We start from the raw sequence: 16,998 nt of genomic DNA, 5'->3' as shown, positions 1-16,998 counted from the left end.
CATACGAAATTGGGGATTTGCATCGTAACATGTGGATCGGATCGAGGTTTTGCTTCTCTATGTTGGGTGGGAAGGAATAATTGCCAACGAGACAGGCGAGCGAAAACGCGAGCCTGTCGAGGCGGCAGGATATAGAGCCGTGCGTAGTTTGATGGCTATGCAGAAAAAATCTCAGATCTTTCAGCTCAATTTTCGTGTAATCCGGTTCCGTCAGTGATATTTTTTTGGCCATATTAGGATGTAGCCGGATGTTGTCGATATATCGCAGAACCAATCAGAACACTATTTTTCTTTGTGACGTTACGAGGCTTCGATATTTTTTGAGCTCTTTTGCGTGCGGAACTATTTTGCCTACCATTCTGCTTTTTGAGGCGTATACATCTTCGATTTGTTGTGATTGAATCGTACAATTGTTAAAGCTCAACAAGACCCGAGTTGTTTTCTGGAATGAATTCAAGTGTTGTTTATTTGATTCAGAGTAACGCTCTGGATTTGTTCGCCATCCGTTCGACGAATTATTTTGCTAAGTAGTTTGTCTGACATTCTGCTTTTCGCTGTGGCTACATGTCCGGCAGCCCGACAGGTTTTTTAAAATACTCTGTGTCCGGTAGTGAGACTTAATGTTTTTTTTTTAAAAAAAAAAAAGTAGAAAAACTTATCAAGAACTTTATGACAGGCGACCCCAAGAGAAATCGAACCCTGGTCACCCGCATGGCAAGCGAAACCTAGTACCGCTGCGCCACCGCAACCGGCCGGAAGCCTCCCGAATTCGGACACGGATTAGATTGAAAAACCTGTCCGGCTACCGGACATAGAGACACAGCGTCTGCTTTTTGAAGGTGAATGTAAAAAAAGTTAGTTAAGGATCAATGAGGTACATGTAACATCGATTTAGCGCGTTTTCACGGAGACAAAAGTGTTGAGCAGAGTACAGTGTAAAACAAGCTTGCATGTAATATGACGAAGATTATCAATGTTAGGGGTGGCGAGTGGTCCTTCAAAAGCTCTGGGTCTCGTAAAATTTTAGTCCAATTTCACGGGTCTCGTTTTTTAGCGGTTATGTGCGTCTCGCAATCTCGATTTTTCTACGAAGCTGTCTCGGAGTCTCGATTTTTCGCAAGGCTACGGGTTTCGAAGTCTCAATTCGTTCCTTTATCTGTTTTTATAAATGACGTCTTCCGGCTTCGCTTGATGTTGAATTTCAATGAAGCAACTTACAAATTTTCTGAGAGAAATTTAATCCTAACTTCTCCTAAATTGTCTTAATTCCACAAAAAGGTACAAAACCTACCGCAACGTCCGTTTTAGCGCCAGAAAAACAGTTATTTTTCTCTAGGATATCATGACGTAGCGTATTATAATCGAATTTCCAGTTCCAGTCAGTTCCAAGAAGCTGGCTTAGGGCTGTACAAGCTCATTCTAGCTCTCAACTAAATCTGGGGCTCGAATTTTAAGAGTCCGAATGTCTCGCGATCGCACTCAAAGCGCTTTGAAGTCTCGGTCTCGCAATCTAAAAAGTCAAAATGTCTCGGGCTCGCAAAGAAAAACGCTTCCCTCGCCGTCTCGAAAAGTCTCGCATTTACCATTCGCCACCCCTTCATTTAGCTGAATGCGTCCCGTCGATAATTTGACGGTTACTTAATTCTTTTGCTGTGAAAAACTGATTAAACTAATCCGAAGCAGGTTGTTGACGGTTTTTAAAAAAGCAGTGAAAAATAAGCAAAGTTCACTCTCAATTAGCATCTCATACTCATAGAAGTTCAGATCATAGCGACGAAGCATTGGTCAGGCAGGATCTCTGACAAACGACTTGCTTCACTTTCAAAATAAATAACATCTGTATAGCAGCGCAACATTCACCTCCCTAGACAGTGTTGGCTAAATTTAAGTTGAGGACCCACCCTCTGTGCGGCTTTGGTTGGCATACGTAGACACGTGACCAGCCGCAACCAGGGGTACTTTCTCGAGGCAGAAAGAGAGGACATTGGGAACGAGGTTGCCCTATTATGGGAATGCGGGGAAGTCCCGGATTTTGTGAACTTTCGATTCGCTTTGCAGAAGAAGGTATTGAAAGCGTCGTGGTGAGTATTCTTTTCTAACGCGCATATATCGTTTAATTATGATGTATTTGGAATGTAAAAGCCTTTCTTTCATCACTACATAACCTTAGTAAACAATTGTGTCTCAACTGCCCACCTTGAATCGTGCCTGTCTTCGACTCAGTTTGGGTGTATTCGACATGGATGAGTTAATTAAGGGAGACCCTGTGTTATGAGACAGCAAATGAAGATTTGTAGCTGTAGTTCGGATGAAGTACAAAAAGTCATAAGCGAGATGAAGTACTTTGTATTTAGCTGCATGATCTTGACAGTAGAAGATGAAATTGTAGATTAGGCTGCTTTGTGCATCAAGGAGGCATTCAACACAGAATGACGCTAGCCATGACCTATCTGTATATTAACGTCACATGATATTGATATATAAACAAACAAAACTATTAATCTTCCTGAGATTTTACTTTAATGATGTATAAGAGCAGCTGAAAACTAATATTGAGACAAATTTTCGCACCGAATGGGTTCTTGATTTTGTGATACACTACGCTTGAATTTCTAAGCTATTGCGTGACGCGGCATTTACATGACGGCCTAGAGAGCTGTCATGATGGTTAAAAAAGTGACTTATTTCGGGGAATTTGGCTATCTGAACAGCTCATGTCTTAGAAAAAGTATTATTCTAATGTTTTGGAGTTCCTCGAGGGATAAATTCACGCTTTCGTAGCAAACCTTTGTGACAGATGTTTCTGTTGGTTTCCGGCCGCCATGTTGGTGCCCATACGGATGGGCACCAGCATGGCGTCTCTATACAAATCTCTATAAATTGGTCGTCGATGAAACCAGGAACATGGAACCTCCCGGAACAAAAATAAACTGGTATCAGCTCGAAATATGGAAAGATATTTTGGGGGGTAGGGAGCGTTGAGTATTCCTTCAACTGACCACAATGAGTGCAGGCTCCTCTTCTTTTCGGCCAATTGCGTCACGGGGCTTTACAGCACAAACCTGGACGATTCGGTCGATCAATGCCAGGTAATTCATTGCGTTTCCCTTGTTAACCCCGATTTCTTCAACATCTGAGGTGCTCGTATGAGCATCATACAGTTGCTTGTTAAGTCAGTAGCCACAGTTTTGTCACTACGTATACTGTTCCGTCTTCGTGTTGCAATTATCATCCCCAGTTTCGCGCTCTCCGCTAGGAACGTCTGGCACTATGACCCAGCAAGTGCAGACTCAGTTGGTCAAAGATTAGAGCAGCGCGTTCACGCGCGTACTTCGCATGTTTGGTCAACTTTAGTGGCGTTCGAATGGCGCGATAGAAAACTAAGTTTGATCGAATGTCAGATAATGATTTGCTCGTGAACTTGAACTAACGATGAATAGATTGTAGCCTACGGTAAAAGTGTTTTTAATTAGTTAAGAATCAACTTGTACTGGAGAAAATATTTTCCAGGAAAGGCACTTGAACTGTTGGCGACACTTTGAATTCAATTTCACATCGCCAACACTTGTAACAAATATTTCTTAAGGCAATAAAGTTTTGACCAGCGACCCTGTAAGACAGCGCGTCGCCAAATGTTTTTAAATTTCGTGTTTGTATTTGTTTACACTGTCATCAAAGCTTGAGTAGTCCGAACTAGTTTGCACAAGAAACTCAATGCCGAAGAGTTTGTATTTCTATCTCATGGAGAAACTATTTCGTCATGAGAAATCGTGTATACGCATATCTTTGAATTGACGTAATGAATTGAATAAAGAAATCACACTCGTGTACCCATATTTTTGGGTCTGATTAAAGAGTTCGAACGCCACCACCTTGGTTTTCTATGAACAACGAAATCTGGGAATAAGAGACAGCCATGTGATTAAACTGATGGCGAACGACTGGAAGGAATGGATTAGTCTTCCAAGTTGTGAGCCGTCACTCATTGCAGTCATTTTCATTTTTCTTTCTTTTTTTCTTTCTTTGTTTGACGTTTTTGCTTTGCTTTTTATTTTCCGAGCTGATACCAGTTTATTTTTGTTTAATTTAATTTTTGAAAAATTAATTTTGCGTAGTTTTCTCATAATTATTATAATTATTAAATGTTCCGGGATGTTCCGGAATGTTCCATGTTCCTGGATTTATCGATGGCCCTATAAATTTGGGTAAAACATTTCTCCACATATCTTCAATAAGAAAAATTGCGGTGGCGAGAATCTTCGCGAGAGTCTTTGTATATTTACCTTCTTTCATTTCCCAGATTCTGGACCTTATCTATTGAACAGTTTTGATTTTTATTTGGATTTATTTTGAATGGCGTGACACTGAAAACCAGAGATTCGGAGGGACTTACTCCTGGGAATTTTACGGGATTGCTTAATTTGGGCTCGCAGACAAAAATATGACACCATCCATGAGGATGGGGATCAGAAGGAGGAAGAGAAGGAATAGGAAGAAGAAGAGGAAGTGGTGGGACAGTAACAGTAGGACGGTTATTATAATGGAATGTCGGTCGTTTGGCCTACATCGAAGTTGTTTCGCCTACACGATCGAAGTCGATTCGCCCATGCGATCTGAGTCGTTTCGCCTACACTTAAGGGGGTCTTATACTCTCAGATATAAATTTTTCTCCAGAAAACCATTTTTTTGGAACATGAAGATTCAACATCCCTGTCAATTTGTAAATCGTATTTTGAAACGATTTTCCTCTAATTACTCCTGAATTTACGTTTAAATTAAGAAATCTGAACACTTCTAGCTATATTTCAACATAGCAACACCCATAGCAACCATTGTTTACAGTCTAAAAGTACTCACAAAATGGATTCAATTCAGTACATTTTAATGATACTTTACACAAACGCTTTAAAGATGTGTAGTTATGAGAATTTTGCATCATGTTCCTGAACATTATTTCTTCTACCATCTTATACGCTCCTTATACTTGGTTAAAATTTCTATGACTGGTGTGTATTCGAGTGTTCAATGAAACATTTATGTAAAACCTTTAAATATACCCCTCCCCCTGCCCCTAACCTCCCGCCCCCCCTAGTTCACACGGCTAATCTGGGCTCTCGGAGACCGAAGTAAAACTTTAAAGCCTTATTTCTCAAAATGACCAAATAGACGGATCATCAATATCTCGCACACGATATCTCCACTGGGTTTTAACCGAATGTTGTCAAATTTTCAACATTGATTAAGGACACAATTATCTAGGTCTTAAACCTCCAAGATTTGCAATTTATGAAATTTTTTCCTGTTATTTAGTTAATATAGTTAATATTAGTCAATATTAATATACTTTTTCAACATTTCACGAGAAAAACCCCCTCAAAACACTGTTTTCTGAGGTTTGTCTCCTGGACAACTTCCTTATGGACAGGATGAACTTAATTCCATACTTCCCGAACCATTCATTATTATGTTATCGTGTTTATAATGAACACCACTTTTTAACACTAAGGAGCTAGTTATTCATTAACTATCGTGGCACGTGAGCTGCAAAAGCTCATTTTTGAAGTCAGAGTGCAAAGTCCTTTAACGTGATACCAAAACTGTTCCACAGAGTTGTTTTGCAAAAAAAAAAAAAATTTAGGTATAAGACCACCTTAAGTCGAAGTTATTTTGGGAAGATAGATGAACAATGACTGTCAGACTTCTTTTGGTGAAAGTGACGTCGAAAGGAAAAATCACGCAACAACAGTTTATTTTTGCGAATGGGCGATATTTTGTAATCAGTGTAACTCTATCACAGCGTGCAAGAGTTTGTTGAGACAGAGCGTTCAGCATAGCCGCGCTGTCGCAGTGGAATACTCTTCCGAAAAACATTACTATAATGTCTATAATTATTGTAAAGCTATTTGTCAATTTTTAGATGTGAAAGCTTTTTAGCTTTTTAGTATTGTAAAGTAGTATTGTAACGTAGGCGAATAGACTCAGATCGTGCAGGCGAATCGACTTCGATGTAGGCGAAACGACCGGTTACCTTATAAAGAGAAAAAAGAGGACTGAGGAGAAGGAGGAAGAAGAAGAGGGAGGTGAAGGAGTAGGAGGATCGTGAGTGGAATAAGAAGGAGGGGGAGCAACAGAGAGGAGGAATGAGAAGAGGACAAGAGGTAGGAAGAGGGACTGAAGGATAAGGAGGAATAACAAGAACAGACGACGTAGGAGACGGACGACGAGGGAGAATGCATGGGGATGAGGATAAAGTGCAAGATGAAGCTTTGGGAATGGAGAATTCCTGTCCATAAAGGAAAACGATATTAACCTTACTGATTAAATTAATATCCTCCTCCCGAGCATCCATTGTGTCAATTGCTTGTCCGCTAAAAAATTTCAATTGTTTTGTCAGGACTGTGGGCGTGGTAACAGATCTGTAAATTGTTTTATTATTGCTTTACAGATAAAATCCCTATTTTTGACCAGGATTGACTCTTGTTTTACTCTGATCGTCCGACAACAGGAGGTGAGTGCAAACCTCTTTTGACCTTTTCAGAGTAACTGCACAATAAACCAAATCTAAACATATGGGACATATTATAGGATAAAAAAAACTGGATTACTTTCATTTTGGAGTTTCTGGAACGTTTTCGAAAGGAACATAGAAAGTGTAACCACTTTTCACTTCTAATCATCTTAATTCCCCCAAAATACGGGGGACATCCAAAGATATTTAACTCCGCCATATTTAACTCCGCCATATCTAATTTCCATAATTGTACTATACTCTTGACTTTAATGATCATATTTCGTGTTTATTAGCAAATCCTGAAAGTAACGCTAGCGATACCCTAAATGAAGGTTTTGCACTTACTACGTTACGCGATTGGCTTAAAAAATTCGTGCAATTTTTTTTGTCCAATCAGAAGTAAAACCAAAACCAATCATGAGTCGTTCGCGCACGTTTTCTCGCGCTTCGTGTCAGCTACACGTAATTACTTCGAGTTTTGATTGGTTTATTGTATTGATTGCCTTCTTTGTGATTGGCCAGAGTGATTACTTTGGTTGTGGTTTTACGACACTCAATTGAAGACTGGTCTAACAAGTACAACAAGATGAGACCTAAAAGATTTGATTTTTGTTTTTCATGATCCTCGTGATACTCTGTTTGGTGTAACGTTATTTCTTTTCCACAACATTCATCCCGTTGCTGTCTTTATTTTTATCGGTATACGTTTCAACTCACCTAGCTTTACGTTAGCGAAAATTCCAAAGATACTTGCTTTGGAAACGTCAAGTCATGCGAGGAAACATTTGACACGCTGAAATGCCCCTGATAAAGTTTCTTGACCATTTTTTCTCAGGGCTTGTATTTTATAAGCTACGAAATATTGAATCCTGCTGGGGAGCCACTAATTGAGGAAAGTTTTTATCAACTCCCAGGGGGTTGCTTTACTGTCTGCGAACTGGTACAGAACACTCATCTACCCAACCACCCAACTAGATATCATGCCTCCGCCCGACGAGTCGACTTCGCTGTTGCCAGAAGCCGGGCCGTTAAACTGGCGACAGAAGTGCGGCAAGTTTTTTGATTGGTTTCGCTGGTGTGGTTATATCCTGCTGCTGTTGGCACAAGTAGTTTGGTTGATATTTACCGTCGGTACATTACTTGGCAACGTCAAGGTAATTGCTAATGTCCCGGCAACTTCGTTTCCGCCTACTACTCCTCCCAAAGAGGAAATCCTTGATTCTCAGAAGGAGTTTAAGGTTTATCTCGTACATGATATCGTCCTTAATGTTTTAGATATATTGATCTGTTGGATTTTTCTGGGAATCGTCGCCAGATCACCACGTTTCGTCTGCTGCTCCACAATAATTAAAAATCTGATCCGTTTGCCGAGGTTTTGGACTCTGGTTTTTCTTCTTGTGCTTTACATACTAGGCGCCGCAATAGCACTTTGGTTCTTTATTTCCAGTGCTTTACAAAAGGGAGACGCTACGATGAAAGTGATTTCAGATAAAACAATTGCATTGTATGTAATGGGGGTTGTAATGACGTTACTGAATGCTTTTACAAAGGTGGCACTGGTCGGAGTTCTAAATCATGTTCAAGTTCGAAATGTGGCGCGCTCGCGTTTTAAGTGCAAGGTATTAAAGGGAGCCCTAGTAGTCACTTGGATTTTTGAATTTTGCATTGTCATAGGTACAATTGTGACTGTTTATTTTGGTTTTCTTCTGCCCATTGCGACTGACAATAGCTATGTGCAGCAACTACGCTCATTTACACCGCAACCTGTATCGAAATTGTTGTTACTGCCGTTTGTTGCAAAAACAACTGAACTAATGTGGACGAAAATATTGCAAGATAACGAATGTATTATTGGTAACAACGAAAGTAACGAAAGCAACAGTTTCATTAGGCAGAACCCTCGTATCTCAAACGCAGTCGAAATCATTTGAAAACAATTACTGAATTCTGGCAGGCTAACAGACAGGAGAGCAAAGTTGTTTGAGTGCAAAGTTATAATACAAGCGCAAATTAAAACGAAGATTTCCGAATTAAGTGCAAAGAAGAAGACTGCCGATGGTCATCCGATGTATTTCGAAGGCATTGTAAGCTCACCCCAAGTCTTCCAAAGATAGCCCAAGATAATAAGATTCCCGAATACTTTCGAAGACTACCCGAGGATTTCCTAAGATTTTTCATCACAATCGGAAGGCGGGTGTGCGAATACTTTCTGAAATGTTCGAAGGTATTTGGAAGACCAAGGGCGCTACCCACTGCCTAATTTAATGTACATCTAAAGCCTGTAAATAGTCCGTAAGTGTATTAATAGCAGGTAATCGTTTTTTTTTTTTTTTCTCATGCAATTTGGAATGAATAAGCACTGCACTCCCTCTACAGGCTCGTCTCTACAGGCTCGAGCAATTTTGTTAACATTTGAAAAATTTACCTGTGTTTTCGTTTTCCACGGAAGGGCGTGGTGACCTAGTGGTTGGCGCGCTGGACTCCGTATAGAGCGGTCTGGTTTCGAGTCATGGCCGGGGACATTGTGTTGTGTTCTTGGGCAAGACACTTTACTCTCACAGTGCCTCTCTCCACCCAGGTGTAGAAATGGATTCTGGGGAATTGTTGGGGCAACGTGACATAATGCTGGCGAGTAACACGTGATGGACTAACATAGCATCTAGAGCGCCAAGAGCTATGAGCCAGTCATGGGCTTAAAGAGGCTTTACTCTTTTTAGTGTTATTTCTTCCAAACTGCACTAGGAATCATGATCATGTGATTACCTGTACTAATTACTTTCCGCCCTTTTAAAAAGTACGCGCAGTACGGTAAACTGAGTAATATTAATAATAATAATAACGGCTTTATTGATGTGGCTTAATATTGCTATGACGTCGTTATATTAAAGGACATTTTTGTATTTGACACTAATTCCGGGTTGTTTTAGTTCACTGAGGATTCGAAGTAAAAACGTTCAGGACTGATCGCTTCTAAGGAGATTTTAGAAATCTGAAATCTAATGTAAATAGTTGGTATCAGAATACGGTTAAATCCGCAATGTATTGTAGTGTAAATATTTCTCCAAATGAGTTGTGTAGAGAGTAAAAACGTAATTACCGTAATCATCTCTTTACAGTTCATGATGATGTTAATGATAGATGCAGTGTACGGTACAGAGTACAAGCGAATCTTTGTTTGCAACATTGCCACATTAGCGTAAGCGCCTTATTCTGTAATCGAAATACATATATCAACCTGAACATGGCACTGTCAACTGTCTCAGAAAATTTGAGTATGATGCTTTTTTTGTGTGTGTGACGAAGGCTTGAAGAAGATTTTACAAAGAATGCTTTGGTTTATTAGCGCTTTTGCCACCGAGAAATGTTACAACTTTACGACTTAGGTATGGGTCGCACTTGGGAAAAGTTTTCATCTTTGCCGGCTAAAAAAAACACAAAAATTTGAAACCGCAACCGGAAAGGAAAACTTTTAGACAGAAACGGAGGGTCGCACTAGTGGGAGATAATTGTCAGCACCAAATTTCAAATTTATTTGCTTGGCGATGTCATCCCAAACTTTTCGAAAATCTGCCTGCCCCACCCAAGCACTACGACGCCTTTGATGTTTTGCCGATTCGCAAAGTTTTTCCTAAAGCGAAAAACCTGCGATCGCACTAGGCAAAGGCTCGCGATGACAGGTTTCCACCGCAAAGTAAACAAATTCTGGCAAAGATTTCCCAAGTGCGACCCATACCTTATAGAGTGAACTCGTATTTATAACATGATGCCTTTTCTGTGTCAGGCGGTAAAGAGGTACATGTGTGCTAATGAGGCAGATTTTGAGCATCGACATCAACAAAGATTCGCCTATCAAGCTTAACAGACCGTCTTCTGTTTGCCTGGTTTGTTGTTATATAAATCTAATTGCTCCAATCAGGGAAAGAAAAATGTAAATGTTCATTACTCGATAAAACTTTAACGAAATGTCAAATTTTTGCGAGATTAGCATACAACACTTTTTGGGCAAGACACTTTACTCTCACAGTGCCTCTCTCCACCCAGGTGTAGAAATGAGTTCTGGGGAATTGTCGGGACAACGTGACATAATGCTGGCGAGTAACACGTGATGGACTAACATATCATCTGGAGAGAATAGCAATACTCTTAGCCGCTTCATGCTACAGATACCAGAGTTAAGCGCCAAGAGCTATGAACCAGTCATGGGCTTAAAGAGTCTTTACTCTTTTTAGTGTTATTTCTTCCAAACTGCATTAGGAATCATGATCATGTGATTACCTGTACTAATTACTTTCCGCCCTTTTAAAAAGTACGCGCAGTACGGTAAACTGAGTAATATTAGTAATAATAATAACGGCTTTATTGATGTGGCTTAATATTGCTTTGACGTCGTTATATTAAAGGACATTTTTGTATTTGACACGAATTCCGGGTTGTTTTAGCTCACTGAGGATTCGAAGTAAAAACGTTCAGGACTGATCGCTTCTTAGGAAATTTTAGAAATCTGAAATCTAATGTAAATAGTTTGTATCAGAATACGGTTAAGTCCGCAATGTATTGTAGTGTAAATATTTCTCCAAATGAGTTGTATAGAGAGTAAAAACGTAATTACCGTAATCATATCTTTACAGTTCATGATGATGTTAATGATAGATGCAGTGTACGGTACAGAGTACAAGCGAATCTTTGTTTGCAACATTGCCACATTAGCATAAGCGCCTTATTCTGTTATCGAAATACAAAAATATCAACCTGAACATGACACTGTCAACTGTCTCAGAAAATTTGAGTATGATGCATTTTTTTTGTGTGTGACGAAGGTTTGAAGAAGATTTTACAAATAATGCTTTGGTTTATTAGTGCTTTTGCCACCCAGAAATGTTACAACTTTACGACTTAGGTATGGGTCGCACTTGGGAAAAGTTTTCATCTTCGCCGGCTAAAAAAACACAAAAATTTGAAACCGCAACCGGAAAGTGGAAAACTTTTAGACAGAAACGGAGGGTCGCACTAGTGGGAGATAATTGTCAGCACCAAATTTCAAATTTATTTGCTTGGCGATGTCATCCCAAACTTTACGAAAATCTGCCTGCCCCACCTAAGCACTACGGTGTCTTTGATGTTTTGCCGATTCGCAAAGTTTTTCCTAAAGCGAAAAACCTGCGATCGCACTAGGCAAAGGCTCGCGATGACAGATTTCCACCGCAAAGTAAACAAATTCTGGCAAAGATTTCCCAAGTGCGACCCATACCTTACAGAGTGAACTCGTATTTATAACATGATGCCTTTTCTGTGTCAGGCGGTAAAGAGGTACATGTGTGCTAATGAGGCATATTTTGAGCATCGACATCAACAAAGATTCGCCTATCAAGCTTAACAGACCGTCTTCTGTTTACCTGGCTTGTTGTTATATAAATCTAATTGCTCCAATCAGGGAAAGAAAAATGTAAATGTTCATTACTCGATAAAACTTTACCGAAATGTCAAATTTTTGCGAGATTAACATACAACACTTTTTTGATTTACCCTTTTGGTGCATACAGTTACAAGAACTAACAACTTTTCTCTACGATTTTTAATGGTTGTTGTAACTTCGCCAGATTTTCCTTAGACCTTTTTACATACCCTTCGCCAATATGTATTTGTAAACAGGCTGGATTAAACACGCACAGTCCGACTGTGCGTGTTTAATCCAATTCATAAATACCCATAACAACGGGCTTTTGCTTGGGTCGGTACTTATAACTGAGGCGACGATCGTAAGCGTCATCAAATAGTGATGCGTAAAAGCCGAGCTGCTGTCTCGTACGCTTTGACATGTTACTCCAAAGAAGATTCTAATAACTGAATACTCGAACCTGGGCCTTTTAAATGTTTTGATCAATTAAAACGGTTCCAATTTTGAATAATTATCTCACACATGCAGTGGACAACAATGCTCACTCAGGCGTAAGACGCGCTGCGTGCCTTTGCTTTTTTGTTCGGCTCTGGATTTCAAACAGAAATGTCATTTATTTTCCCCTTCATCTTTCGAATAGATAAAGACCTGTGTTGTCTTTTAAGTCCTCGATCAACGACAGACTACGTAAACCGATCGAGTAAAAGACTACGTCTGATGAACTGCTTTGACCGGTCGAGTAAAAGAGGACAACGATAAAGTAGAAGGAAGTTTTATGCGCACCGTTCTTTCCATTTGGCAACGCTTTGGAAGAAGAATTTTTTGTGGGAGAACTTTTGGCTCCCGCGCTCAAACCATTTCGAGTGTGACATGTCAACAAAAACAGTGAGAATGTCGCTGCACACGACTTTGTTGACAAAAGTCTTTGTGAAGAGCGCAGGCCGCCTTTAAATTAGAGCGCTTTTGTTAGCTTATTACACCTTGGGATTTACTTCACACATCAGACCGTTTGATTGACAGCCGCCGATTCATTGACGAGAGCAGTCGGAATTCCGACAGCTAATATTTGTAATTATTATTCCGCGCATTGAAAAACTGAGCACTGCAAGTATATGTCGCGAAAGACAATAGAATTCTGCGCGATGCATTGGGTAAAAATAAATTCGTTCTGAACGATCTTTTACAGACCTGTATAGGCTGTTATTGTAAAAATCGTAACAGTAGCAGTCCAGTTTTGTATGTAATCATGGGAGAGACGAACAAAATCGGACGGCCGTGTAGGCGGGAGTCCAGTTTCTTAAATCACGAGTTTGATTAAACTGGACATGAAGTTCGATGAGGTCCAGTTAACGAAGAGAAACCTTTTATCGACTCATCATTTCCATGACAAAATTTACTGGAGAAACGAGCTTTCGTGCTTCGCGCTCGTGTTTCGCGCTTCGCGTTCAGCAGGCTCATTGTCCGGTTATTTAAGAACACTTACGCAGATGCAGAACAACACTCGGTCAGTTTTCTCACAAATTCCTGTCGTGTTTAAGTGTTATATGACTGATATACGAGTATAACTCATGGATATGCCTTCTTTATTTCTTCAATAAAACTGGAAACCTTGTTTTATTGGCTCTCTTGCGTTACAACATATGCATACAATGTAACAAGAGAGTCAAATGTTTTTATTATATTGTTAGGCCTTCCGATATTTTGAAAATACTTTTTAAAAAAAACTATAAACACCGGCTCCTGGGTCGGCTCCTGCCTGGCGATGCCTGGGGAGGCCTGGGCTGCTATGTTCTAAAATTATCTTGGTGCTGATCAAGAGTATAGCGGGCTCAGGGGACCGTTCCAAAATGAAGGACAAGGTGAGCGGGAATGTGGTAAGTATACTTTTCTAATGCTCGTATATACAAAGGAGAAGTTAATCTTGACTTATTAAGGATATTAAGTGCTTTCTTTAACCACTACACAAAGTGGCGTGGTATTTGTTTCCATTTATACTCGACTCGAATTGGACTAAGTGGTGCTGTGTACTTTTAATAATGAAGACATCGGGTGTCTGGAAAACCCGAATAGCGAATAGCGAATAGTCGCGAATAGCGAACAGCGAATAGTCCCGAATAGCGAATACCGAATAATACGAATAGTGCGAATAGTGGCGAACAGTCTCGAATAGTGGCGAATAGTGGCAAATACTGGCAAATAGTAACAAATAGGATACTCAGTATCTCATAGTTAACCTCGTAGCAACTTAGGATGGGATTTTTCCGCTAAAAAGCACAGACGCTTATCAGGACAAAAGGTGTTTCTAAGCGTAATTTCTTCTGTTTTAACCGCTGCAAAAGCGTAAATACGTCTTTATTAGGTTATCCTTGTGTTTTCTGTTTTCTTAATGTCGGCGATGGACAGCCTATTAGCCTGAGTCTGGAGAAGAAAAGGTAATAAACTCACTGAAATTCTGTTGCTTATTTGGATAATTAATTAACGCTGGATATTAGATCTAAAGCGGTGCATATTGACGACTATTCGTCGCTATTCGCCACTTTTCGCGACTGTTCGCCACTATTCGCACTATTCGCACTACTCGGGACTATTCGCTATTCGCTATTCGCTATTGGGGTTTTCCAGACACCCTGAAGACATCATGGTCCACCGTACCTTATGGCAGGACAGAAGTAATGAAGAGAGAGTTCATCAAATATAATTCGTTAGTTAACACTGAATACTTTGTTAGTCTAACTCGATCTAATCAGTCGAATTGAAATTTCACCATCGCCCTCCCTGCCCTCCCCTAATCCATCGGGTTTTAGAAATTTGGAGTATTCCCACACCCTGGATCAAAAACTTTGTCCTAATGCCCCACCATAGAGCCATACTAGGTGATCAAATGCTTCTACCCATGGGACACAAATGAGTTAAGGAGAAGAAACAAAATCCCCCTCTTCTATTATGCCCCAAGTATTGTTTGTATGTCAGTAAGATGTAAAAGTGATTAAAACTGCAAAACTAACAAATGAAGATGCAAAGAAGCCAGCAATTCTTTAGGTTTTTCTTTGTTACCAAGAGAACCCAGTTACATGCAGTGCATTCCTAATTAGTCAAAAAATTGAGACTGAATGCTATGATGGCTTTCTCAGAATTATGCCTATTTCTCGAGAACCACTTGTTGGAGAATTTCATGAAATTGACAAGGAAATACCTAAGCTTTAAAGACAATAAGTAACTGGATAAAATTGAAAACATTGAAAAACTCTGAAATTCTACATAATCTAGTATCGTTCAACAAAGGATAATTAAAAATCTATCTTTTAATGTATTAAAATAGTGATAACATGCAAGTATTGTTTCAAGGTTGTTGCATGCAAATGAAGAAGGTAGCAGTGATTGTCTTTGAGAAGACCCTTTGGGTAAAGTCAATAAAGGACGTATGTTCGTGAGAAAATCTAGCTTCTAGATATTCTAGAAGTGAACCAAGCCCAATTTTAAAGACCTAGGGCCCGTTTCTCGAAAGCCCCGAAATCTTTTTGGGCGTGGAAAGCCATTTCTAGTTAATCGGTATTTAAAGACAGAGAAGTGTATACATACGCCTGAAAATTCTTGTATGAAGAGAACCTCTGTTCGTATTAAGAATATATGATTGAAACAGCTCGGTAGTCAACAGGTTTGCGATTTTGATACAGCTTTTCAGGTACGAAAACTTTTCGGGACCTTCGAGAAATGGACCCCTGGTTAAAAGGATTTAGCTTGACTGACTGCTTGACTAGGCTGCCCAGTATCAGAAGAAGCTTTTGCTGTTAATCTAAGGAAAATTATTAGGAACATTAATTTATTTTGGGGGGTTGTGGGGAGAGAGTGGGTGGTGTACTTTGATAAATAATAGCTGACCGTGCTAACACGACAATTTTTTTTATCAACACCCCTCCCCATAGCTGTTGCTAGTATGGTCCAGCTAGCTTCCTTGCTTAGGTCTTTTTAAGCCGTATTCTCTTGAGGTTTCTGCAATTGTTTGGGTTTTTAAGGGGTCATGTAATTGGGTCCACACTCACCACCTAACATGAAGGGCTAGTAGCAACATGTCCTTGTTAGATCCCCCCCTGTAAATCATTCTGCCCAAATTGAACCTAAAGGGGGCCATGCTCCAACTAGCATAGCTCTTGACATTATTAACAGATCTAAGATTCACCACTACAACAAGGTCACTTGCCCAACATGGACTTGGAAAACATTACTTTGCATTTTTAAATCTAATGTCAAGTGATTTATTTAGAAATAGAGTTCTAAAAGTCATGAAAGTACCATTAATCCTTAGTTGAAATTCCCACACTCTAAAATAGGTCCAATCCTGTAATAACTTACCTTCCTCAGGGGGTGAGGTAAAAGAGGATTTAAGCTATGCAGACTTAAGTTTTTCTGGCAAATAAGGAGGCTTATCTGGAGACTGAGTTAACGTTCAAACTGTATATTTCCCAACAGTATTCAACTCTTGACTCTGAAATGTTCACGAGATACCTAGAGGCCATTTTTGGTCAATCAGTGTCACAAAGGTGCAAGAACGACGTTTACCGTAAATCTGTGAATTAGCAACCCCCCCCCCCCCTGGAATAAGCCTCTCCTTTAACAACAACCCCTAGTATTAGCAAAATTCGAAATAAGCCCCAATAAGTGGGCGCCTCCCTCTCCTGCCCCTCTTTTTTGAGGGAAAAATAACAAAGGTTTAGTACAGTGTAACCATGTTTAATCACCTATGCGGAAGTTTTTTAGAATCATTGGTATTTTTTCTCCATTACATCATTACAACACAAGAAAGCATGTTCCTTTCAGTTGTAAATTGCATTTTACAATTTGGTGAACTACTATATAGACAACTTTGTATTTAATACTCAAGTTAGTTGAGCGCCCTCCCCCAGCGTTGTTCTATATTTGAAATAAGCATCCCGGTTGCTAATTCGAGGATTTACGGTGTCCGTCAAAACGAAACTACTTGATTCACATTTATTTGTTTTCTTTCTTTCTTCTGCAGTGAACTGCGGAGACCTAGGAACTCAGTTTTTCCATCTTGCTGGGTATGGCAGGGCTGAAAAGTATCTAAGAAAGCACT

General features: G+C 39.8%; 1 protein-coding gene across 3 annotated transcripts; it reads left to right on the top strand.

Moving 5' to 3' along the window:
- The first annotated feature begins 36 nt into the window (after positions 1–36).
- On the top strand, positions 37–16,940 carry LOC145500597 (uncharacterized). Of its 3 annotated transcripts, XM_081480135.1 has the most exons (4): positions 37–2,081; positions 6,446–6,508; positions 7,426–7,665; positions 16,921–16,940. In XM_081480135.1, exons 1-4 carry the CDS (start codon positions 2,007–2,009, stop codon positions 16,921–16,923), a joined length of 381 nt encoding a protein of 126 aa, XP_081336261.1. In that variant the 5' UTR covers positions 37–2,006; the 3' UTR covers positions 16,924–16,940. The 3 variants fall into 3 exon arrangements, with proteins under 3 accessions (XP_081336261.1, XP_081336245.1, XP_081336253.1); XM_081480119.1 differs by lacking the exon at positions 16,921–16,940 and having other exon boundaries at positions 7,426–8,443; XM_081480127.1 differs by lacking the exons at positions 37–2,081; positions 16,921–16,940 and having other exon boundaries at positions 6,106–6,508; positions 7,347–8,443.
- The last annotated feature ends 58 nt before the right edge of the window (positions 16,941–16,998 follow it).

This window comes from Orbicella franksi, chromosome 1 (genome assembly GCF_964199315.1).
Source record: "Orbicella franksi chromosome 1, jaOrbFran1.1, whole genome shotgun sequence".
Lineage (NCBI taxonomy): Eukaryota > Metazoa > Cnidaria > Anthozoa > Scleractinia > Merulinidae > Orbicella > Orbicella franksi.
Note: the sequence above shows the minus strand (reverse complement) of the source record. Positions and strands in the feature narration are given on the sequence as shown.

Excerpts from the sequence above, each read along its gene's own strand:
- LOC145500597 (XM_081480119.1), top strand. The coding sequence starts at position 2,007 with ATGGGAATGCGGGGAAGTCCCGGATTTTGTGAACTTTCGATTCGCTTT. Across the intron at positions 2,082-6,445 it reads AAGGTATTGAAAGCGTCGTG|ATAAAATCCCTATTTTTGAC; the intron begins GTGAGTATTCTT and ends ATTGCTTTACAG. Across the intron at positions 6,509-7,425 it reads TGATCGTCCGACAACAGGAG|GGGGTTGCTTTACTGTCTGC; the intron begins GTGAGTGCAAAC and ends ATCAACTCCCAG.